Source organism: Dermacentor andersoni, chromosome 1, assembly GCF_023375885.2.
Source record: "Dermacentor andersoni chromosome 1, qqDerAnde1_hic_scaffold, whole genome shotgun sequence".
In the NCBI taxonomy this organism is placed as follows: Eukaryota; Metazoa; Arthropoda; class Arachnida; order Ixodida; family Ixodidae; genus Dermacentor; species Dermacentor andersoni.
In genome coordinates, this window is record NC_092814.1 from 46731772 (window position 1) to 46758189 (window position 26418).

The following is a 26418-nucleotide window of genomic DNA, read 5'->3' on the forward strand; positions in this document are numbered from 1 at the left end:
TACCCAGCTCGCAACATTAAAGAACGGAACAACTTTCTAGGAAATTGTTTAACCATTTTGAACCAATTTGTCCATGTGCGTGGATTATATTTATACTCAGAGGCTGTGTAAATAACTATGTAAATTTCTCGACAGTCAGTGTGCAGGGCCCCCTGTAAATGTACGTTATGTACCACTTTTGTCACCAGTTATGTCATCACGTAAACATTGCATGATGCATGCATATTAATTACTATATGTAACTGAGACGTGTGCATTAAACAATATAGAAAAATAATGAAGACACACATTGTCTTGATAAACTGCATAACTGGACGCCAAGCGCCAAATTCTTTGTTGTCCTTCCATCAGCGAGATTTTTTTCTGTAGCATAATGAAATCATGAGAAAAGGGTTCATTGTCTGTCTATTTTGTTTATATCTATGCATGTGCACAGAACTCTCTGAGAGATCGCAGTTGAAAAACCATGGACACTGGAATAACATGCTTATCATCATCATCATCATCCTATCTTATGTCCACTGCAGGACGATTACCCCTGTCCTGTGCCAACTGATTCCAACTTGCGCCTGTGAATTTCCTAATTTCATTACCCGACCTAGTTTTCTGCCGTCATCGACTGCGCTTCCCTTCTCTTGGCACCCATTCTATAACCCAAATGGTCCCCCGGTTATCTAACCTATGCATTACATGGCCTGCCCAGCTCCATTTTTTTCTCCTAATGTCAATTAGAATATTGGCTATCCCCGTTTGCTCTCTGATCCACACCACCCTCTTCCTGTCTCTTAACGTTAAACCTAACATTCTTCGTTCCATTGCACTTTGCACGGTCCTTAGTTTGTTCTTGGGTTTCTTTGTCAACGTCCAAGTTTCTGCCCCATATGTTGGCACCAGTAGAATGCATTGATTGTACACCTTTCTTTTCAATGATAGTGGTATGCTTCCAGTCAGGATCTGGCAATGTCTGCCGTATGTACTCCAACCCATTCTTATTCTTCTGTAAATTTCCTTCTCATGATCAGGGTCCCCCGTGAGCTATTGACCTAGGCGAACGTACTCCTTCACAGACTCTAGAGGCTGACTGGCAATCCTGAACTCTTGTTCCCTTGCCACTTGGATATTGATCATTATCTTTGTCTTCTTCATATTAATGTTCAACCCCACGCTTATACTCTCTGTTCCGATCCTCAATCATTTGTTGTAGCTCGTCCCCAGTGTTGTTGAACAGGACAATATAATTCATCTGCAAAACTAAGGTTGACGACATATTCGCCGTTGATCCTTACTCCTAAGCCTTCCCACTTTAATAGCTTGAATACTTCTTCCAAGCATACGGGGAATAGCATTGGAGAGATTGTGTCTCCTTGTCTGACCCCTTTCTTTATAGGTATCTTCCTATTTTTCTTCTGGAGAATTAAGGTAGCTGTGGAATCTCTGTAGATTCTTTCCAAGATATTTACGTAAGCGTCCCGTACTCCTTGCTTATGTAATGCTTTTGACTGCTGGTACGTCTACTGAAATGCCTCTTCGTAATCTATGAAAGCCATATAGAGAGGTTGATTGTACTGTGCAGATTTCTTGATTACCTGATTGATGAAATGGGTGTGATCCATTGTAGAGTATCCCTTCCTGAAGCCAGCATGCTCTCAGCGATCCATTGAGTACGTTTCCGGGCAAACAACTGTAGTGTTATGTTCCTGCATGCCTCGTCGTAGAACGTAAGCGGTGATGCGATATTCTGAATTTGTGCGCTGCCCCAAAGCGGTCGGCATCTACACGGACGGTTTAAACGCGGGAAAAGTTTACCGGCTGTTGTAGCACGTGTACTATGGAACCTTCATCAGCGCGCCATCCGCACGCTACTCGTAACCGACGAACGAGTTTTGGCACGTAAAAACCTCCGAATAGTTGTCATTTTCACATATTCGCTTTATTTTGTCAAGTTGTATAAAATATATTATGCCACTCGTGTTTATTTGAGTTATGGCATATTTGCTGTCAAGTAATCCTCCTCGGCTAAGGTATTGTGCCACGTCATACCATTCATGTTTGTATCATATTTTGTTCTCTTAATTCACTACTTGCTACGAATTCGTTTATACTATACATTTATTTCTGTGATGTAGTTTGTAATGAGTTTTTCACCATTTCGCTTTTTTGTGAAACGATACCATTTATTCAGTCACCCATGTTTGTAGTTTACGTGCTCAAGAGTCGAGCCACTGCCCATCTAGTGGCAGTACACCATGTATTCAACATTTTATGTCTTTATGAAGTTAGGCTTCATTGTGTGGCAGTTCATCATTTGCTGTTGCTGCTTTTACTAATAAAAAGATATTCATGCTCGTGCCTTAATTTATGATATAAATGGTTGCCGACATGTGCACATACTTTCAATGGCACATGCGGAACAGAAGTTTGCACAAGCCACCAGTGCCCACATATATTCCTGAAATGGGACAAAAGCTCTAGTGATAGAGTAAGCTGTACTATATGCAGTAAATGCTCAGTAAAGATTAAAGGTGACTGCTGCCAAATAGGAAAATTATTTTTGAAATGCAAATAATGTATACACTAGAAGAGTAGCAGTATACAGTACAGTACGTGCGTCATTCTTTTCATGCTAAGTCTTGCCCTTGTGCACTGCCTTCTGTTTAGGCATATGTACTAGTGAGCCAGTGCCTGTTCTATGCTTTATTTGCACATTGTGTGGTGGCATGTAATTTGTAAGAGTGTATGTAGAAACTCTACAACGGCGTCAAGTAAAGGCTACACAATCTATTCACATAAATGCAAATTCCAGCAACATTGAAATTTTGCCTATCGCATATGTTGATAGTGACTTGTACTAATATTCCTAATGATGACTGTGTACTCACGAAATAAATGGCATGGCACAACCAGCGAAACAAGGGATGCAACAGGCTCCGACAGTGCGTAGAGCCTGCACATTAAGACAGTGATGTACAAAGAGAAAACAAACAGTGTTCTAGTGGACAAATTAGCATGGAAACTTAAAAAAAATAAGTGACAACTATTTAGATTACTGCCGCTCTTCTGGTGTGTGCATATTTGTATTTCAGAAAATCAATTTCCCAGTTGGCAGCGTTCCTGTCCGTTCGTTGCTGGTCATGCAGGGTGCTTTTTTTAGCACACAGATATATATATATATATATATAAAGCTCTCAGCATAGTCAACTTCGCATTTCTGTAAAGGAGTTTATAGGCGAGGCGGACATACTTTGCCACTAATAGCAGTTTCAGAACAGCGAACAAATTCATTCTAATTTACTATTTTATTAATGTTTGAGGGTAGTTTAAATGCCAGACTTGGAGCCAGTCAAATTTGAATGCGCCCCGAATAAAAAAAAATATTGAAAATTGCGCCCCCCTTCAAGATAGTCATCAACGAATTTCAACACTCGATCCAGGCAATGTCAAAAACTAATGCACCGGGAGTACAGAAAAGGCAGCCCTGCTATGTCAGAAATGCTCCGTAACGAAAAGTCAAAGTTTGAAACTGAACATTGCAGCAAATACTGATGTGGCACGTTTTGCTTGGCAAACCTACGCCGCGACGTGCAGTGTCACTATTCACCTCGACATGCCCTCATTCAAACTTAGTTACAGGATGTTTCCGTGTGACATAGCGGCGAGGTATACTCGGTTTCGATATTGCTTGGATTCAGCTTGACATTCGATGAAGAATATAACAAATTAATCAAAATTTTCAAGGTAAAATAAAATGGGAGTGCATTAAAATTTGACTGCCTCCAAGTTTTCTGTTTAAACAACTGCCCCCGGAGGCACTAATAAAACAATCATTACTAATTTCGGTTAATTCTTCTAGAATTCACATTATTAGCGACAAAGTATGTCTGCCTCGCCTAAAACTCCTTTACAAATGTCCCCTGAAGATCTGCTACTTTGACGTCCTCAGGATGTCCAAGGATCACAGAAAATCCCAACCCTGGCGTGCACTGGACGTTCAGATATCCCATGGACGTCGGTTGGACATAGTGAAAAGTGGTAACAAAACTTGTAAACGTCCGAACATCCGTTTTTTATGTCCGCCGGACAGCCCAAGATATACAATTTTTTTGAGCCTTGTAGCCCTCTGGACATTCTTAATGTCCGGCAACATCCCAGGGTTGTCTGTTGTTCGTTGGGCAGTTACCCAATTGGCATCAAAGACATTCATTCAAGAGCGGCACATGCCTGCTGGCATTACCCAGTGACCAAAGTTGGCATCAAAGAGGTTCATTGACTAGCAAAGACAGAGTGGCACATAGCCAGTGCTCCAAGCCGGCATTAAAGAGTTTCATTGAATAACAGCACCTACCCAGTCCCACATCTACAGTGACCCATGTCGACATTGAAGGGCAGCACATATACAGGGTGTCCCAGCTAACTTTAGCCAGAATTTTAAGATATGCAAATGCCATGTAGCTGGACAGAACAAAGGTAATGTTGTTTGCCGTTGCTTGGAGATACTCAAACTATTTTTTTCATTCTGCCTAATTAGATAATACGTCCTAATTAATGGGCAGAGTGAGGGGCAGAGTTTAATGCTTTAGGCGAGCCACCGTCTGCTACTTGTCTCTGCACAACCACAAAAGAAGCGGAGGCGCTGAAATAGGGGACCGCATAACTGCAGGGGACAGTACTTCCAGCTGATATTGCATGCTTCTGCTTAAGACACATGCAGCGCACTCTACAGTCAAGTCTCTCTAAGCTGCAGTTTACAGTGCACCTATCTCTCTCAAACCCCCCATGCAGTGTAACATGAAGTTGCATGTCCACTGCTTGACAAGGAGACTTAGTGACCTTTTTCTCTGGCAGATGGTGAGAGGACCCCAAATGCTTAACATTAAATATTAGTTAACTAAATCTCGGTTTTGCAATCAAAAACCACGATATGATTACGAGGCACGCCATAGTGGGGAACTACGGATTAATTTTGACCACCCAGGGCTCTTCACATGCACCCAATGCATGGTACATGGACATTCTTGCATTTCACCCCCTCTGGATTTGATCTTGACTAACGTTGACAATGCAAGTGGTTATTCCAAGGCATGTTGCAGTTAGCAATGGCGTCTGCCCATGCTGCCAGTTCTTGTGGATAGAAGTAACTGAATGTACCTTAAAAAAAAAAAAAGTGCCCCCAAAAAGTAGTCTCGGGAGTTAAAGGCAGAAATAGGCATTTATAGGTACTATAAAGCCAGTGCTAAACCACTTATTAATCCAGAATTCATGCTCATACGACAAGAGGGGGCAATGCCGACATGGGAAGAAATGGGCATTTGCATATAATCCCTTCTCTAGTGATGGACTTTCCGAAGCAAGTCTGGTTCTATTTGAAGATGTGCGATCATGTCTTGGCACATGTACATGCAGAGACTCTTTTGATCAAAATTCAGCATCCATAGCACCATTTTTTCAGTTTTTGCATGCCAGAACTTTCGGTTGATAATTTTCCAAACACTCCTTTTGCATGTCCAGCTGGCTGGCGATCATCCGAACAGTTGGCCAACAATCAGCACGCAATACCTGCCTTACCCATTCAACGTTGCCATCAGTCCTGCTTGATGAAGGCTTCCCACTCCTAAAGTGCAGTTCCACTTCCGCATGCCCCTCTTTGAACTTATTGTATCACTCAAACATGTGTGTGGGACATGGTGTTATCTCCATACACTTGCCAGAGCACTACAAGTGTTTCTGACGGAGTTTCCCCCAACTGGCCCAGACATTTCAGGTTGATTTGTTGCTCTATGGTCATGGTTTATTTTTCAGTTCCAACAGCCGGATGACGTGCAAGGGATGCAAATAAATTTATAAAACGTCGAATGGTTGTGTGAAGATAAAATTAGTTATATCCCCCTCGTGTACATAAGCCAATGAGCCAAGAAAATATTGATGCATTGTGTTTTCTTTATCTGGGCCTTCCAAACAATAATGGAACACTTTTCAAAAATATATTTCTTATAGCTTACACGTTACCCTCTGGGACATATGCGTCCCTATGTACCTTAAGAGGAAGCTTTAGCTTGGACCCAACTCTGACGCAGCCTATTCAAATACATGTAAAATGCAGAAACGCTTTTCTGAGATAACCCCTGGACCGATCTTAATGAAATTTGTTACATTTGAGAGAGAAAGTTACATTCTAGTGGCTCTTGGAAGCAGAATTTCGATTTAGGGCCTGAATTTTGTTATATGAATTTTTAAAAATTTGAAACTGTACAAGAAATACAAGCACGAAGTTAAAGAATGAATTGCTTTGCATCAAGAACAGATATCGCGGTTCTGTAAACGGCATCCATTATATCATTCAAAGCGGACAAATTCGATATGTCAGTTTATATCTTGCGTGAATTCATTATGTTGTGTACAAGGGTTCTCCAAAAGCCGTATTTTTATGTTACTAAATTTATTGAGATTCATGTGTAACATATCAATTTTGTCTGCTTTAGATGAACTATGGATGCAGTTCACAGAATTGCAGTATCGTTTTTCATTGCCGAGTTAGAGTGGTAAACTTGACAGTTTCGTTTCCTGAAAATTTGCAATTTTTGCCTTTAATTAAAAAGTTGACCTATATCAAAAATTCGAAAGCAACAGTCACTAGATTTGAACTTTTTCTTTTAAATGCAACAAACCTCGTCAAATTTGGTACGGTGGTTGCCGAGAAAAACAAATTCTCGTTTTACGTGTATTTAATCAAAGATGGTGGGTACATAATGCTGGAAAAACTAGCGGAATACAAACTGCCTATCGACTTCAAGGGTTCCAGAGAACTGGAGGAATGCCAACATTATACTAATCCACTAAAATGGAGACGTTAAAGAATTGAAAAATTATAGGCCCATTACCTTACTTCCAATAATGTATAAAATATTAAACAAAATAATTTCCAATAAAATAAGGGCAAGACTTCAGTCAACTAAGAGAACATGCTGGCTTCAGGAAGGGATACTCTACAATGGATCACATCCATTGCACCAATCAGGTAATCAAGAAATCTGCACAGTACAATCAACCTCTCTATATGGCTTTCATAGATTACGAAGAGGCATTTCAGTAGACGTACCAGCAGTCAAAAGCATTACATAAGCAAGGAGTACGGGACGCTTACGTAAATATCTTGGAAAGAATCTACAGAGATTCCACAGCTACCTTAATTCTCCAGAAGAAAAATAGGAAGATACCTATAAAGAAAGGGGTCAGACAAGGAGACACAATCTCTCCAATGCTATTCCCCGTATGCTTGGAAGAAGTATTCAAGCTATTAAAGTGGGAAGGCTTAGGAGTAAGGATCAACGGCGAATATGTCGTCAACCTTAGTTTTGCAGATGAATTATATTGTCCGGTTCAACAACACTGGGGACGAGCTACAACAAATGATTGAGGATCGGAACAGAGAGTATAAGCGTGGGGTTGAACATTAATATGAAGAAGACAAAGATAATGATCAATATCCAAGTGGCAAGGGAACAAGAGTTCAGGATTGCCAGTCAGCCTCTAGAGTCTGTGAAGGAGTACGTTCGCCTAGGTCAATAGCTCACGGGGGACCCTGATCATGAGAAGGAAATTTACAGAAGAATAAGAATGGGTTGGAGTGCATACGGCAGACATTGCCAGATCCTGACTGGAAGCATACCACTATCATTGAAAAGAAAGGTGTACAATCAATGCATTCTACTGGTGCTAACATATGGGGCAGAAACTTTGAGGTTGACAAAGAAACCCAACAACAAGCTCATTGAAAAGAAAGGTGTACAATCAATGCATTCTACTGGTGCTAACATATGGGGCAGAAACTTTGAGGTTGACAAAGAAACCCAACAACAAGCTAAGGACCGTGCAAAGTGCGATGGAACGAAGAATGTCAGGTTTAACGTTAAGAGACAGGAAGAGAGTGGTGTGGATCAGAGAGCAAACGGGGATAACCAATATTCTAATTGACATTAGGAGAAATATATAGAGCTAGGCAGGCCATGTAATGCATAGGTTAGATAACTGGGGCACCATTTGGGTTACAGATTGGGAGCCAAGAAAAGGGAAGCGCAGTCTAGGACAGCAGAAGACTAGGTGGGGTGATGAAATTAAGAAATTCGCAGGCGCTAGTTTGAATTGGTTGGCATAACACAGAGGTAATTGGAGATCGCAGAAAGAGGCCTTCGTCCTGCAGTGGACATAAAATAGGCCGATGATGAAGACGACATATATTTAGATAGGAGCACCCGAGCTAAAGCTTCCTCTTAAGAGAAACTGCCGTGGTTGCTTAGTGGCTTTGGCGTTACGCTGCTAGGCACGAAGTCAAGCTTTGAAGCAGATCCATAGTCACTCTCGTCAAATAAAATCTTGTATAATATGTGTTTCCGATACAAGAAATTTGCGCTCTTTTCCAGCCATAATATAAAATAAATATTTTCATCTAAAGTAAAACTAGCCACCACATAAAGGAACAAAATTAACAAATTTATTAATTTCAAGCAGCTATTAGAACTAAAAGTGCCATCCTCAAGTCATCATCATCATCAGCCTGGTTACGCCCACTGCAGGGCAAAGGCCTCTCCTATACTTCTCCAACAACCCCGGTCATGTACTAATTGCGGCCATGCCGTCCCTGCAAACTTCTTAATCTCATCCGCCCACCTAACTTTCTGCCGCCCCCTGCTACGCTTCCCTTCCCTTGGGATCCAGTCCGTAACCCTTAATGACCATCGGTTATCTTCCCTCCTCATTACATGTCCTGCCCATGCCCATTTCTTTTTCTTGATTTCAACTAAGATGTCATTAACTCGCGTTTGTTCCCTCACCCAATCTGCTCTTTTCTTATCCCTTAACGTTACACCTATCATTCTTCTTTCCATAGCTCGTTGCGTCGTCCTCAATTTTAGTAGAACCCTTTTCGTAAGCCTCCAGGTTTCTGCCCCGTAGGTGAGTACTGGTAAGACACAGCTATTATACACTTTTCTCTTGAGGGATAATGGCAACCTGCTGTTCATGATCTGAGAATGCCTGCCAAACGCACCCCAGCCCATTCTTATTCTTCTGATTATTTCCGTCTCATGATCCGGATCCGCCGTCACTACCTGCCCTAAGTAGATGTATTCCCTTACGACTTCCAGTGCCTCGCTGCCTATTGTAAATTGCTGTTCTCTTCCGAGACTGTTAAACATTACTTTAGTTTTCTGCAGATTAATTTTTTAGACCCACTCTTCTGCTTTGCCTCTCCAGGTCAGTGAGCATGCATTGCAATTGGTCCCCTGAGTTACTAAGCAAGGCAATATCATCAGCGAATCGCAAGTTACTAAGGTATTCTCCATTAATTTTTATCCCCAATTCTTCCCAATCCAGGTCTCTGAATACCTCCTGTAAACACGCTGTGAATAGCATTGGAGAGATCGTATCTCCCTGCCTGACGCCTTTCTTTATTGGGATTTTGTTGCTTTCTTTATGGAGGACTACGGTGGCTGTGGAGCCGCTATAGATATTTTTCAGTATTTTTACATACGGCTCGTCTACACCCTGATTCCTTAATGCCTCCATGACTGCTGAGGTTTCGACAGAATCAAACGCTTTCTCATAATCAATGAAAGCTATATATAAGGGTTGGTTATATTCCGCACATTTCTCTATCACCTGATTGATAGTGTGAATATGATCTATTGTTGAGTAGCCTTTACGGAATCCTGCCTGGTCCTTTGCTTGACAGAAGTCTAAGGTGTTCCTGATTCTATTTGCAATTACCTTAGTAAATATTTTGTAGGCAACGGACAGTAAGCTGATCGGTCTATAATTTTTCAAGTCTTTGGCGTCCCCTTTCTTATGGATTAGGATTATGTTAGCGTTCTTCCAAGATTCCGGTACGCTCGACGTCATGAGGCATTGCGTATACAGGGTGGCCAGTTTCTCTAGAACAATCTGCCCACCATCCTTCAACAAATCTGCTGTTACCTGATCCTCCCCAGCTGCCTTCCCCCTTTGCATTTCTCCCAAGGCTTTCTTTACTTCTTCCGGCGTTACCTTTGGGACTTCGAATTCCTCTAGACTATTTTCTCTTCCATTATCGTCGTGGGCGCCACTGGTACTGTATAAATCTCTATAGAACTCCTCAGCCACTTGAACTATCTCATCCATATTAGTAATGATATTGCCGGCTTTGTCTCTTAACGCATACATCTGATTCTTGCCTATTCCTAGTTTCTTCTTCACTGCTTTTAGGCTTCCTCCGTTCCTGAGAGCATGTTCAATTCTATCCATATTATACTTCCTTATGTCAGCTGTCTTACGCTTGTTGATTAACTTCGAAAGTTCTGCCAGTTCTATTCTAGCTGTAGGGTTAGAGGCTTTCATACATTGGCGTTTCTTGATCAGATCTTTCGTCGCCTGCGATAGTTTACTGGTATCCTGCCTAATCGAGTTACCACCGACTTCCATTGCACACTTCTTAATGATGCCCACAAGATTGTCGTTCATTGCTTCAACACTAAGGTCCTCTTCCTGAGTTAAAGCCGAATACCTGTTCTGTAGCTTGATCTGGAATTCCTCTATTTTCCCTCTTACCGCTAACTCATTGATCGGCTTCTTATGTACCAGTTTCTTCCGTTCCCTCCTCAGGTCTAGGCTAATTCTAGTTCTTACCATCCTGTGGTCACTGCAGCGCACCTTGCCGAGCACGTCCACATCTTGTATGATGCCAGGGTTAGCGCAGAGTATGAGGTCTATTTCATTTCTAGTCTCGCCGTTCGGGCTCCTCCACGTCCACTTTCGGCTATCCCGCTTGCGGAAGAAAGTATTCATTATCCTCATATTATTCTGTTCCGCAAACTCGACTAATAACTCCCCCCTGCTATTCCTAGTGCCTATGCCATATTCCCCCACTGCCTTGTCTCCAGCCTGCTTCTTGCCTACCTTGGCATTAAAGTCGCCCATTAGTATAGTGTATTTGGTTTTCACTCTACCCATCGCCGATTCCACGTCTTCATAGAAGCATTCGACTTCCTGGTCATCATGACTTGATGTAGGGGCGTAGACCTGTACAATCTTCATTTTGTACCTCTTATTAAGTTTAACAACAAGACCTGCCACCCTCTCGTTAATGCTATAGAATTCCTGTATGTTACCAGCTATATTCTTATTAATCAGGAATCCGACTCCTAGTTCTCTTCTTTCCTCTAGGCCGCGGTAGCACAGGACGTGCCCGCTTTTTAGCACTGTATATGCTTCTTTTGGCCTCCTAACTTCACTGAGCCCTATTATATCCCATTTACTGCCCTCTAATTCCTCCAATAGCACTGCTAGACTCGCCTCACTAGATAACGTTCTAGCGTTAAACGTTGCCAGGTTCATATTCCAATGGCGGCCTGTCCGGAGCCAGTGATTCTTAGCACCCTCTGCAGCGTCGCACGTCTGACCGCCGCCGTGGTCAGTAGCTTCGCAGCTGCTGGGGACTGAGGGCCGGGGTTTGATTGTTGTGTTCATATAGGAGGTTGTGGCCAAGTACTGCACCAGGGTGGCCAATCCTGCTCTGGTGAGGGAGTGCGTTACCGGTTCTGGTCACCGGGATCAGGCCACACTCCAGGCCTGTTTGTGCAATTTTATCAACACGCGGATTTTTTTTTTTTTTTTTTTTTTTTTTTAATCCGGTGGAAAATTGCCGGCACCGGGATTCGAACCACGGACCTCTTGCACGCGAGGCGGGTGTTCTACCTCTACGCCACCGCTGCACTCCTTATTACTTATTACTTATTACTTATTAAATGGGTACATATAAGCAAGGTTTTACTGTATGCCTCTTATCCAGACCATTTACTCTGATACAAGGCCAAAGGTTCAGATAAAAGAGGGAAGTACATCTCAAACTATGGACTGATAACAGTGGTACACATTACAATAGTGGCACACAGTGAAATGTTACACGTCATATGTGAAAAAAAAAAAAAAAAAAAAATCTGGGGTGTTACGTGCCAAAACCACAATATTATTATGAGGCCCGCCATAGTGGGGGGACTCCAGATTAATTTTGACCACCTGGGGTTCTTTGACATACAAGCAATGGATCAATATTGTTGCAATCACCATGCTGGACATTATCACCAACCAGGTAGCTAGGCATGAGTACATGTGTTCTGGAACGACTGGGCCAAGTTCATAGCTACATTTAGGACTAGCAGTTGTTCGGACCACAATAAATATCTTTCCTGATATCACATTGTCTACCAAATCTGTCACACGACATGGTGGCAGCAGTGGCACTATAGCACAGTATGATTAGTGATGCGAAAGACAGCTTTGGGTAACTTTGACCATGGCTGAAAATAGCAAAAGGATGAAAATGTCAGGTCCACTCACGTGAACACCGCCAAATGAGATGCAGAATTCCGTCACAGTACACTGCAATGCCTCTCTCAATTTAAAAAAGTTGATTATATTTGTTTCTGAAATGTTTTGATCACTGCACTTTATATTTCACACATTATCTTTCTTCATTGATTAGAGAAATCTGCGAAACAAGTACTTTAATTCGCCGATGGTGAAGAGCCCCTTATTGCACAACTCCACCGATGTTTCGTCAGTGCTTATGTCCTAGTGTTGCCAACCGAAACAAAATATTTCGATAACGGAAGCTCACTAGTTCTGTAAACTGCCATTAGTAGGTTTCTAGGGGTAAAATGTATTTATGGAGGAGTCTCAAATTCGGGGACATGTGTCCCACGTACATTAAGGGGATATAATACCAGGACATTGCAAAAGAGCTGAAAATTGCAAAAGCTGGTAATGATTCATTGTTGTACTACAGGAGTTGCAAGATAAGTGCTTGTTTGTTAAATCTGCCTGTGTCATTTGTCTTTTGTCATGCTGCAGTTCAATAAAGCACCAAGACGTCATATTACTTTATTACCATATTCACTTGAATATGGTCAAACATTAATAAAGGTTAACTTCTATATAACGAACTTAGAGCGAAGTAAACAATTATAATTTGAAAATAGGTTGACCCATATTTTTGTTAGAGAAAGTAAACTTTGAACATTGCACACCTTTATTTACCGTAAGCTCGGCTACTAAATCTCGCTAATCAGTGCCACAAGCTGAATCCTTGTCAAAACTGCCAGTGAAGTCGTCCTCTTTGGATGCTTTGTAGGCGTCCTCAACACTCCAAACGATGTCGTCCTCAGTGCCGTCGAGTGAATAATTCTAGACTCTGGCTTACAAAACTAGCAAACAGCCTAAAGTAGTAGGCAAATAGGTTAACATTATGGGTGAGCCAAGACCCATGTACTGCTGCTGCAGTTAGTGTAGTATACAAGTAGCCTTTACGCCTTTGCTTCCTCACAGAAGCTGGCCCTCCCACGAAGCTCAGCTGCGTGGTGGTTCAGTTGGCCACATTTTGAAGCCCAAAATTTAAAAAAAAAGGAATATGCATTATGTTTAGGACATGGTTCCAAAATATAACACCAAAAGTTCTCTTCATCTTGTAACTATGTGCACAAATGCCATATGTACAAACAAAAACATATTTCATGCACATACAGCCACTCTTCTAACAGTCCTACTAGCAAACATGTCATGAATGGATACCTTGACATAAGGTTTCTAGAGAAATTTGGACAATAATATAATTCAAAAGCTAAGTATGTTTTTCATGTACTTACAAGAGTGAGAAGCAGTGTCGCGCACTTCAGCCTCAATGTACACAACAGAGCAGGCGCAAGGTCTGCGATGATTTTACTGCTGCAATACAACACGTGAGCATTTTTGCACATGAACATATGCCACATGTACCAGCATGAGAGACATACAGGTTTATATCGTACCTGATGAGCACAAGAAGTGTGCAAAAACTGTACAGGTAATATGCTCATTACCATTTACAAAAGGGCATCTTATACAAACAGGGTGTCGAAGCATATCTAGGTGTGCAGTGCAGATGAATATCGTGACTAATGTAATGAAAGCTGAAAAGGCACACTAGGGCCCAGGACAAAGAAGATGACGCAAAGTGGACTGTTCAAATGGACCAGTGCTCGAATAAAGGGGCCCTGCAAGTTTTTAAGGCCACAATTTTCGCTCTAGACCTTTCCTTAGCAAGTCAAAGAACTAAAAGCAACAGGAATCATGATAATGCACACACACCCAAATTATCAGTCACAGAAGATTTAAAATACAAGAAAAATGAGAGTGACCCCCATGTCGAATTTTTATGACTGGATGCCACATTTCACTCTCTCCTAACATGGTAGGGTGACATCCAATAGTGGCAAAGCGTTGTCATTATGTAAAGGAAGTTGGTGTGCCATGGTTGTGAAGCCTACTCAGCTTCTTGAGGGCATCATTATGGCCTCCGCAATGGGTGGCATGCAGTTGGAGGCCATTCTATGGTTACAACAGCTTCTGCCAAATGGCTGTTGACGCATCATGTGCTTGGCATGTTCACTCAATGTTCCCGTGGTTGCAACACCTTCCTTGTGGCTGTGTGATAATTAGGCAATACTTAAAGTGGCTGTAAAATGTAATGCCATAGTTTTTTTTTTTCCACAATACTCGCAATGTTGTGCAAGCGTAAACCACACATTGCATTTTTAACCAGTGGTCATAGGTACTGCACATCGATGTCACGTCCATCGCATGACATCACTGCATTGTGATGCTACTAGTGGTGCCATCCAACAAGCTTCCTCAGGAGCATTGCAGAGCTCCTTCAAATGCCAACTACAACGAAATTTCAATTTGGTTAAATTTGTTATAAATGAGTAGTCCATACCACTGAACCAATATGGCAAAGCTGCAGGGCTGGTAATTGTATAGTTTTTTTTTTTTTTTTTATTAGCAGTCTTTAAACAGCACCTAAGCATACGATGCATGCACCTTGTAGTGTTGCTATGATGCAAGTCCCACCACGCTGCGTCTGAGATTTTAAGCATGCCATGGGCACTCTGGCTGGCTCGCATAGCCACACCTGGAGAGCCACAGAGCCCAATCAGAGTGCTGGGTAGCTTAAGTGTCTCATACGGGAAGAGGGCTCATTGCAGCACACCGCGGCAGTCATGGTATCTACAACTACACAGCAGCATGGCTCCCAAGATTACGGAATTCATGCCAAGGATCAGCGTGTTAGATCATGCATCACTTCCAGTGAGTGGTAATGGCGGCATTTTTTTTTTTTCACTATCAAGAACAGTTACTTTTGCAAACACTTCGTGGGACTTCCGCTTGTATTTCAAACGTAAAATTTTGCACAGAGGCTTCTCTATATCTACACTCTTAAACTAGGCTTTTTACTCAGTCCAAAACTTCGTTGCAGTTGGACTTCAAGATGGCCGCAGTGCTCCCCCCTGTTTCTTCATTACGCTAGTTGTAATTTGCACTGTATTAAAAGCAGTCTCAATCAACTTGTTCCACAGGTTATCCCACCTTGCATAGCCCAGCCACATCACTTTGAGGGACTGTGTCCTAGGATGCTGTCTGGCTTGCTGATCCCGAGAATTGCTTTTCCATGGATGATGTAGCAACAGGAGAAAATGTGAACCAACATAACAAACTTTGCTATACGTACACCAGCTGATGGGACAAAAACTAAGTCATGCTCATGTTTCCTAAGTGTTTCTACAATGCACCACAAATGGGAAGCACAGAGTATTGGCCCTAATAATGTAACGTGCATGGCTGGCCAACCACATTGTGATGCATATCCACTATTTCTGCAGGGGCCCTTCTCACACAGGCTGCTAAAGTCCATTTGCAATGAGCACAAATTTCATTTAGTCAAGGCTGCAATATGACTGTAGTGAGAAATTAGAAGCTTGCGATAAAATAGACATGCCAGCCTATGGAATCATTACAGGGAAATAGAAAAATTTGTTAGATTGAAGCTGATGTGACATCTCTTCATGTGCTACAGGACCCCCTCAATGCATACACAGTACCCTGCTACACTCTGACTTGTCATAAACCAATCATTTCTCACAAATGGTGGCCAACTACACCATATACGCGTTCACGCCCGAGTCAAGCATGAAAGTTGTACAAAAAAAGTTGCAGTTTTGACTGCAAGGCGAAGCATCGATTGCGATAGCAAATTAGTAGACAGCTATAAAAGTAAGGATAGTAGTTTTATCGGCTGTATAAACTTGTAAACATTCATTTACAAACTAAATTAATAAGCATGGTGTCAAAGGCAGACATGAACACATCTCACTCGATGACCACGCAAACTCGCTGTCAAAACACTGGAGTGAAGAAGCGCGGCAGCAGCAGCGAGCATATTGACCTTCATGCTGCCTCTCCCTTCAATGCGAACTAAGCAGCAAAAACAGAATGCACATAAAGCTATGAACCGTCGGCGCACCTAGACTCTGTACTCATTGCAGATTGCTTTCAAGATAGGGCCCGCGTGGCCACGCCATATGCAGCAGCTGTCGGAGTAGAACACTGCTTTGGAGCCATTGTAGCCAAGAGAACGTCCCACAAACCATAAAGGCCTGGCTCACAATCAGCAATAGCAAAGGTGGGTCTGCCAGTGGTGGTCCAGCCAGTTTAGGATTTAGAGCAATTTTTGAATGAGAAAAAAATGTCATTCTGGACCTTCTGGAGCAGAAAAATTTGTCTTTTTGTAACAGTTGGAATAGTGCAGCAGTAATCTGTAGCCATTTGGCAAAGCTTGTTATTACTGTGCAATCAGTAAGTGCTGCTCAACAGTGAAGCAAGACACAAAGCCAACAGCAACCAATTAAGCCCGTCTTCCCACGGACGGTATACCATGCTCGCTATGTTACAAACATTTTTATCTGGGTAGGCAAGGAAACTAATTTTGTAAACAATTAAATAAAACTTTGTAGGCAAACTATAACAAAAATATGCACCTAAAGGCCTGCCAGTACACTTATAGGCGTATCGGTGCTCTTGCTGTGATAGGAGATGGCGGGTGCAAGCGCGTATTATTAAGAGAAACAAAGTTTCCAGTGACAATTGTTCAACGCGTAACATTGCTGTAATCAGGCAAAGCTGGCTTTCGGTAATTGGCATGCAATGCACCATACTTTCCGAGCTTCAAAGCCATTGGCGAGGATTACAAAGGCGGAGTCAGCGCCATTACTAACACCGACAAATTATGAAAAACACGCTGCCGCACAGCAATCTTGGTAGCTAACGTCGAAGTTTCTAGGGATAGCATTGCCGTGGTGGTGTCTACGGCTGCCAGCGGATCTGCGTGCGAGAGCGCCGGTTCGAGGCTTCGATAGTTTAGCACCTGCGATCATGGCTATTAGCACCTGCGACATTGACTCTATGGGATACGGTGGCAGTACCACGAATGCCTCCGGAAAATCAGTCGTTGACTGTACTTGATGTTCACAAATCGATTCGTATAGTGTAGTAGTTGCATAACCCTACTGAAAACATTGCATTGCCGTGAAAACACGAAAATACTGCACTTTTGCGCAGTTAGCGCTAATGACGCTTGGGTAGTGCAGGTAAGTCATATTGTAGCAAAATGGGGCGAATGGCTCAGTTGGACCGGCACTGGAGCGCTATAATGTAAAACTATTCCAAACTTTTCTAGTCCAATTCTGGAATCAGCCCTCCGCGATTGGTCAAAAACTTTTTGTACCCCCCCCCCCCCCACCCACTTCACCTGTCTGTCACGCGACGTTACGAAAACCGCGATAGCTTCCCATCTGATATGACGTGTGCACACTGATTATGCATGATTTGACCGAACAAAAGAAAAATAGTTATTTCTGATACGACACCTTTTCGTCATTAGCCCTCGGCTATTGGTCAATTTTCGAGCTGCACCCACTTCACCTGCCTGTCTGCAAAAAAAAAAAAAAAAGGAAAAAGAAAAGAAAAAAAAGAACACCTCACCGTGTCAAAGTGACATGTATGCGCTAAGGGGGACGTGGCTTTGAAAATATAATTCCTTATTTCTTCAAGGATTTTGATGAAAATTGGCACAAATGTTTAGAATGTCTCCCTGATGCTTCCATAAAAGTTTCAGAGTGATATCTTGGGATCATTTTAGTCAATTTTATTGAGCAGAATTTTCTTCTTTTTTTTTTCTTTCTGGAAAGCCTGGGGAAATTAAAAAACGTGATAGAAGGCTTGTTAAGTATTGACTGCATGGCTAAATGCGTGCTGAAGGCTGCGACATTCTTGCATTTTTATTTTTTTTTTTCGCAACAGAATTTTTATGTTACCTTCGCATCAAGCACAATTTCGGGGTAGACGAATAGCTATATTGTAAACTTGCAAAGGGTCAAGATAAAGCGAGAATTTCACGACCTGCACTGTAGCCCAAGAAACGTGACAATAAAAAAAAACGTAGTCAAGATATGTTAAACGGTAACAAAGAAATCAGCTCTAGAAACTGACAGTTTTGAGAAAACGGCTCTCGAAGTTTCACCTTCTCTTCACTTCTCTAAAAGGCACCAAATTTGTAGTCTTTGGGGTGTTTTGTGATGTGGGGCTTCTTGTACATGCAGCCTCTGGTCTGGTGTGCATCCCCCCCCCCCCCCCTTCTTTTTATAGGGCATTCTTTGCTGTTGTTACTCTACAAAAGAGCATGGTGCCTAGGTTTCAAACCAAGTGATGTGCAGAACTCTGTGTGGGCATGAATATAGTTCCAGTGTACATTCAGGCAACCTGTACCCGCAGGCTGCCTGATTGATAGCAATCTCCAGTACAATCACTGAGACATTTTTTTTCTTCTTTTGGTAGTATTGACCATGTTAGTGAATGAAGGCTCTGAGTGTTAGCAGCCTCCCAAGTCATCTTTACTTGACAATAGAGAGTTTTAGAATAGGGGCCCCAAAGAGCTTTGCGGGTGTTAGCGTTGGGGCACGCAGGAGTGAAGAGTTTTAGAATAGGGCTTTGCGTTTGCAGATAGCGTCTTGCGCTGACAGCGCCACTACGGCGTTTAAGAAAAACGATTAAAAATAATTAAATAAAATATACCATCTTATGATATGAATAGTAATTTTGACTTGCGTGTATTCGCGTTTAATTACAATTTAGAGGTTATTCTTCAAGCAGCAAACAATTAGTTGTGCTTAGTTTGGAGCAACAAAACCAACTTTACGTGCCTTCACCAGCCAAGCTTAGCCGTGTTAGGCCTACGAGCCATAAAATCCACACTCGAATTCGTAATCAGCGGCGTCTAATGAATCAATCTTCATAACACACGCTAGTTGAGAGAAAGCGATAACTGCAGTCACTTCTCCTAGCTTGCGAACTTCACGCATTACCGCGAATTGAACCCAGTTTGGTGCTAGGTTAGAGCCGTCGCTTCGATGGGTGCCGCCATGTTTGTTGACGCAAAGCTTTGGGAACGCTATTTGAGCTCCCGCTAAATCGGTGAAATAGCGTTCCCAACGCAAAACCCAAACGCAGTTTGCGTCTCGCGCATGCGCAGTGGCTTCGACACTATTTCTTTGGGGCCCCAAAACGTTTGGGGCCCCTATTCTAAAACTCTCTAATGGCTGTGGAACTTGGGATCAGAGAGCCAGTGATAGATGTGCAGCTGCTAGGTGCTTTCCAGAATTGTACTTTTGTATGATGCCTCAACCACTTTTGCAGCCAGGTGTCTGTGCCAACCCAAGGGGCCTAGTGGTTCTCTTTATGAAGGAGTGGTATGATAGATATTGTTACGAGCTAGAATCGTGACAATATGATAATAGAGTGAACGCGCAATATGCTTAGTTGCGGGTCTGAGGTGCCGATGTGCAAAATGCCTAACCGCAGATACAAGGAGCCGACGCGCGATGTGCTCAGTCGCGCAGTGCGAGGTGCCGACGCGAGAAGTACCTCAGCCGCGCAGTCCGAGGTGCCGATGCGCGAAATGCCTAGTCGCGTGCTCGAGGAGTCGACCCTCGATGCGCTTATTCACGCAGTCCGAGGTGCCGACGCGCGAAATGCCTTGACGCGGGCTCGAGGAGTCGACGTTCGATGTACTTAGTCGCGCAGTTGGAGGCGCCGATGCACAATATTTTTAGGTTAGGGTCTGAGAAGTCCGCGCGCGATGTGCATGATCGTCGAGTCGGAGACTCCCTATGCGCGAAATGCTTAGCCGCTTGTCCGAGGATTGCGTGCGCGATGTGCTTCGTCACGAAGTCCGCGTCGACGATGCGCAGAATGCTTAGCCGCGAGTCCGAAACGTCCACAAGCATAGGGATCAGCCACGCTACTGCGATGTCAACGTAGCGCCCGTTTTGACACGTCGACATTACGGCGGGTGGAGACGTCCAGACTCGCGAGGTGCAATGAGCCGAGCAGACGACGCGAGCGTCGGACCAATGGCGAACCGCGCTAGTCACGTGGCGGTCGTGCCGACTCCGGCACGACCTTCAATCATTTGCTTTTTGTGCGCTTGTTCCTGTATGGAGGAGATACCTGAAGCGGCAAATTTGAAGACGGAGAACTGCACTTGCCAACGAGACCAAGATGGCGGCGCTCGGTAGCGCCGTTCCGGAGATATTGTGGCTTGAAAAACGCTGTTTCTTGATTTCCGCAAAATTTTTCGCCACCTTGGCTGATCAAACGAATTTTTTAGAGCACTTCTAAGTGGTTTACAGTGATGATATTTCGGTATCAGATAGAAAAAGGGTTATAGAAACTGAAAGTATGATTTTCGAGAAATCGATTTTTTGGCAATTGTTCGCGATGCGAAAGCCGCGTCCCCCCCTAAAGATGCATTAAGGCCCCCTGAAACGGTTCAGACAAATTTTGTAGACGCGTAGGTTGCAGCTTAAGTAGAACATTCGCACCACAATTTAAGTGAAGCGTTACGTATTAATGGAGCTACAAGCGATTACAAGTTACCCTCCTCCCTAGTCATGCTTTTCCCCCTCAACTCGTTCGCCAAGCGATCGGGGCTAAGCTCCGCCTTCACTGGTTCTGCGTCACGATGCGATGTCACATCGTCCACTTCCGGTTGTTTTGGAGCCCGCCCCCGCCCGTGCGAAACCGCTCCGCTAGCCGCTTGGCCGTCGAACCCAAGCGAGAGCTATCGAAGCAGCGTGCATTGCGAGCATTCTGTCGTCGCGCCGAACGTGTCTGGTATTCCGGTAATCACACACTAGCTGAACGTTTCGACGGAAGGAGGGAGGCATAAACTCAAGCTGATGAAGGAACTTTAGCGTAGATGTACATGAACCTGCCTCATCAGTCTCCACCGTCCAGCCACCCTTTGGCACAGAGCTTAACCAGCCAAAGAGCTAATATTGCTCTAACCAAGTGTAAAACATTTTAAACATGTACAAAAACGTGTTAACGATTACACTCCTGCGAAAAATTTACACCAGCAGCAAAGAAGAGTACATTTTGTTACTGCTACCGTGTTTAGTTGAGCTCTATGGCACCAGGTGGCTGCACTGTGCAGACCATTTACATTTGCACTTCTGTTCATCCCCTGAAACGACACGCAAGGGGATCGGGCCAGGCCCTGTCCCGTTGCGCTTGCGTTTACCCTAATACCGGACTCGCGAAAAGCTATTGCGTTAGTAATCTTCCGGTGTAAAATGACGGCCGCAATCGCGCAAATCCTGGTGCCGATCGGATAGCGGCAGTCCGATGCGTTGCAGCCAGTCCACTCGTCTACTGGCTTGCAGAGGGACACGATGTCGCAGCTTGACATATTGCCAGTTGCTACGTTTGCAGTCCACAATGCAACAAAGTCGAATCATAGCGCTCGCGAAAAGACAGATCGACACTGATGGCGGAGCACGTAAGCAGACGACACTTGCTGTGTGCCAGAAGTGCTTAAGTGTACTGAAAAATTGTTCTTATGCATTCTCTTTATGTTGCTTTCTTTTTATAAAAACAAATGAACTAACATTACAACTATTACGAAACTCATATGTTTACCATAAAGTTGGAAAAATTATCGATCACACACCCTGGTCAACCAGATAGCTCACCCCACTGACGTCATAGGGGTGATTTCCGTCATATGGGTAGGGGCGGCTTAAAATTCCGCCGAGCAGTGTGCTGCGATCAGCAGCGATGTGCATTTTTAAAACCTTATAATAAATTACACGCTTTATGCAGAGCACTTAGATGTGTCAATTAATGATCAGAAGGACCTACTGTAACGACTGAGTACGTTTGTAGCAAATCGTCAAAATCGTTGCAGGGTCCCTTTGATGTGCCAAACAAAACAGTTTTCTTCTGAATAGCCGCAGGTTGCCCCTTTCCGAAAGGAATAAAAAATGGCTGCCGCCAATCGCTCAGGCACTGGCTGCTCGCACCTGCCAGAGAGCATGGGTTTATTTGCGTATAAATAAAACTTTGCGTGGCCTTGTAACGTTTTCGAGCACTTTCGGCATGTTTACGACCTCGTTCTGCCAACTCTTCTTTGCTGAGGATCTGTTTTAGCGGCATTCTTAAGCTTCCGTTGCATGCTGTCGAGATTTTCGACCAACCACCGCAAGCTAAGTAAGGAAAGTGGACCAATCGCAGACGCCGGCACCACCCTCTTTTGTCCGGTTATCGATTTTCATTGCAGTGGCTCGGCCCCATTGAATCCCCCTCCACTAGAGCGTGCTCCTCGCCTATTGCCAGCCAATTAGATAAGACAACCCACTCAGTGTATGCAATGTTATTAGTTTTTCAAGCAAACAAAAGTGACCTCCTATGAACGAGGAGAGCGTTTGATTGGTCTGTTCAGACAACCCTGCGGGTGACCGCCCAATGCTTGCATCGGCGGTTACGCAAATTCAACATCAGGAGATTGGAATAAAAACATATTGGAATAGTTTTACGTTATAGAGCCCCTGGTCTGTGTTAAGTGTCGGGGTATGCACGAAAAGGCAGCAGTAACAGGCGGGGGCATAATTTTACGCCACAGGTAAAGTCTTTTGGAGATGGGGGCACTTGCATAATATTTATCACAACAAATCGGTCTGTTTTAAGCCTACTGAGGCCCTTCTGTCCACTGCATACCACAGCTAGCTGCGCATCTCACACATAGCACTTTCTTATGGTTTTTGAGAGATCATGTGTAAGCAGTCACTTTGGTGTGCCTCTAGTCTTCATCGCCTGGGATCTGGCATGCCAATGTTGGATGTGGTCCGCTCCAAGTAGGCCAGTGGACCTGGCAGGCCTTGTGCTGCACCACCCATTGGCATAGACTGCTGGCTCTGTGTAGGCATGCCTTGCTGTGTGCCACCTCCTGGAGGTGCTTGTGGTTGTGGCTGTGGCTGCTGCCCAGTTGCATTTGCTGTGTCATTCAGAAGGCTTTGCCAGTAGTGAATCTTCTCATTGTACTTCTGTAGCAACTGTTCTTTGCGGGCCAGCTCATTCTTCAGCTCTGTGTTATCCTGCAGAAGCAGAGTCATTCATGCTTCGAGTCACTATCAATGCTATCGTGCTGAGGAACAAAGCCCCTTCTGTCATTACTACCAGAAAGCAAGCACAGTAAAAATACACATGCCTTCAATAAAGGAAACAAAACGGACCTTGCAACACTTTTTGTGCTAACAGATACATAAAACTTTCCATCACTCAATAATGCTGTCGTGAACACCTCAGCCAAATATATTACTTGCCTGCACACAGTAAGGAACCTGATACGACAACATCAAATCCATGATGCCACTGCAAACAGATGCGGGAATTACAAGGTGCTGTTGCCACCCGCATTTTGTTTGTCTTTTCTGGCTTGCCAAACCTCTTCTCACAATCAGAGTGCCTTTACTGTAATTACAGAAGGGTAATTTACTAATACAGTAATACAGGCTTATCATTTTTCTCTTTCGTGTCTTTTTCTAATATGTTCAATCTGTCATGAGTCACTTGGGGAAATCATACGAGACAAACAATACTTATGTATAAAAAAATTTCGATAACACATTCAGCTACCCGAGTTGCTATGGGGACGTATTCTTGTACGATCACTTTTGGTGATGCTATCGCCTTCGCATGACGTAATGCTCAACCAGCCTATCCAGTTTTGCTCATCCAGCCACAGGGTGTCTACCAAGTTGACATTTGCAAATTCCCTGAGTGCCTTTGGAAGATTCCCTGACAGAACTTTGTTTATGTCAAGACGGGCTGACACAATGTTGCCCGATGCTGTCACTCTAGTAAGCATGTAAAAACGAAAACAAAAAGAAACCGATGTCATCCAGTTTGAATAGTAAGTAGTGTTTATTTTATTCAAAAAGGAATAAGAAAGGAGGGGTTAGTAAAATGCACAGCGAATAAAATATTTTTTTAAAAAATGGTAAAGCCCATTGCAAATCGAGCCGAACATTTTCAAGTACGAAAAAAAAAAGATGCATACAGAAGCAAATATTTTTGAATATGAGCTATTTCTATCAACAGATAGCAAGCTAATTGGTATGGGGCCCAAACTTTGTCACAAATCAGATTCTCTCTCAGCAGCTGGAAAGTGAACCTCAACTGTCCTGACATACCTCTAGCCCGCGCACAATGCCTCAGTGTTGTGTTTCACTGCTTTAAAGAGTTTATTTTGGTTTGAATGAAGGATACCTGCATCTCAACGTCAGCCAACACTGTTTTTTTGAGCTCAAGCTCCTTCAAAGAAGTGGCGCACACTTCCTTTCCCGTTCATTCCTCGATGTGTCTGTCCTTTCTGTTCTCGTTCACCCCACGGAGCATTTGAAACATCCTCTTGGTCAGTTGTACAGTCAACGTCACATTTTTCGGACTCCCTAGGGGTCGCGAAAACGTCAAAAAAAATCGGGCAGTTCGAAGAATGAATAGATGTACTTTACTACCCTTAAAGGCTCAAATCGCCACAGGCACATCCAAAAAATCTCTGAAGGCCTGCCAATACACTTATTAGGCATATCGGTGGTCGTAATGGGACAGGAGATGGCGGGTGCACGCGTGTATGAATAAGTAATTCATACTGGGTCCTGTAATAATTGCCCCTTCTCACATTTAGGCTTCACCGCAATACTCCGCGTTTGCTTCACCGCGTAGCATTGGTGTATACAGGCAAAGCTTACTTTTGGAAGCCGGCTTAATTCAACGCGTCGTGCTTTCCGAGCATCGAAGCCATTGACGAGGATTACAAAGGCTGAGTTGGCACCATTGCTAACAGAGGCGAATTGCTAACAGTAGCAAACGTCGAAGTGTCTAGGCCTAGTGTTACTGCGGTGGTTGCTACGGCTGCCAGCGGATCTGTGTGCGAGAGCGCCGGTTCGAGGCGGCAAGGTAATCAAAATGGTGGCGGTGGTGGCAATGCCGTTTCGGACCTGCGGTCATGGCAAGAAGTCTGGAAAATTGGACGGTGAAGGGTTTTTGCATCCAAAATTTCATACGCTCTTATGCATTGATATTATGGGGCACGTGGTGGTACCGCAAAGTGGCCCGAATTGTCGAGCATGTCCCAAAAATCGGGCGTCCAGAAAATCCGTCCCCGACTATAGCCTGGCAACTCCTCCAGCCGACGACACGGCGTCAAAGACAATTCGTTTCCATTCCTCTCTGTTACTCGAGCCAGCATCAGCGTGACTTTCGTTCCCTTTCAATCAAATTACAGCTAATTTTCCCTGATAGAAGCACAAATTTCCTGAGTTTTGCACAATACATTGGCGGGCTAGTTGGTGCGAATCCATAATTACTTTGGTTAGCACAAAACAACGGACACAAGAAAGACGACGGGGCAAGGCGCTACCAGAACAGCAGGTTCAGGAGATGACACAGACGCACAAAAATCATGGCTCACCATAGAAGAAAGGTAGTTTTCCCCGAGTATTTCCTAACTATTCAACATCCCTGAGAATTTCCGGTAGACACCCTGCAGCCTGATCGCCTCATGGCCGAGGCGACAGTATGACCGAAAATAGAGTGTACTATAATGGGGGAGTGGGTCCAACGGAGGCCACGGCAAGCGGCAAGAGTGAAGCAAAAAACGTTGAAATTTGCAGCGGCGCTGCCGTCGCCTTCTTCTGAAGTTCCGGCCAATCCGGTGCCTCGGCGGCCCAGTGGAACCGCGCGTATCGGCGGTGGTTACGGCGGTGCCGAGCTGTCGTCTGCTCGACACACAGTCGTGCTTGTGTTTTTTTTTTTTTTTCGTCACTTTTTGAACCTAGTATGTGCAAAAAAAAGAATACAATAAAATTACTGCTTTGCCCTGAATTGAGGTTCCTCGCTTCCGTCGCACGATACATACACGCACAGGCAGCCCTCGCATATGTCTATAGTTTGTCTGGTAACTCGGCGACTTGGCAGAGTGTTCGAAGGTCGAGAGGATGAGCACACCTCGGTGTAAGAGCTACTGTTGTGTAGTAGATTGCAAAACAGTACGCAGCAGATTGAAAGGTCATGCCAAGCTCTCACTCTTCGAAGTCCCTAAAGATGAAGAAAGGCGCCGGGTGTGGGAGCTCAATTTTCACCGCACCGATCGGCCCTTTAGATCGACTCCATTTGCGAGCTGCA

The 26418-nt window shown here is 43.8% G+C and overlaps 1 protein-coding gene across 1 annotated transcript in view; it reads right to left on the reverse strand.

The window, feature by feature from the left end:
- Positions 1-12892: 12892 nt before the first annotated feature.
- The window catches only part of LOC126543960 (mediator of RNA polymerase II transcription subunit 28-like), a 40917-nt gene continuing 27391 nt past the window's right edge, over positions 12893-26418 (reverse strand). Inside the window, exon 5 of the mRNA XM_050191123.3 lies at positions 12893-23327. Within this exon, the coding sequence (XP_050047080.1) occupies positions 23040-23327 (288 nt within the window). The 3' untranslated portion in view covers positions 12893-23039. The remainder of the gene's footprint in view (positions 23328-26418) is intronic.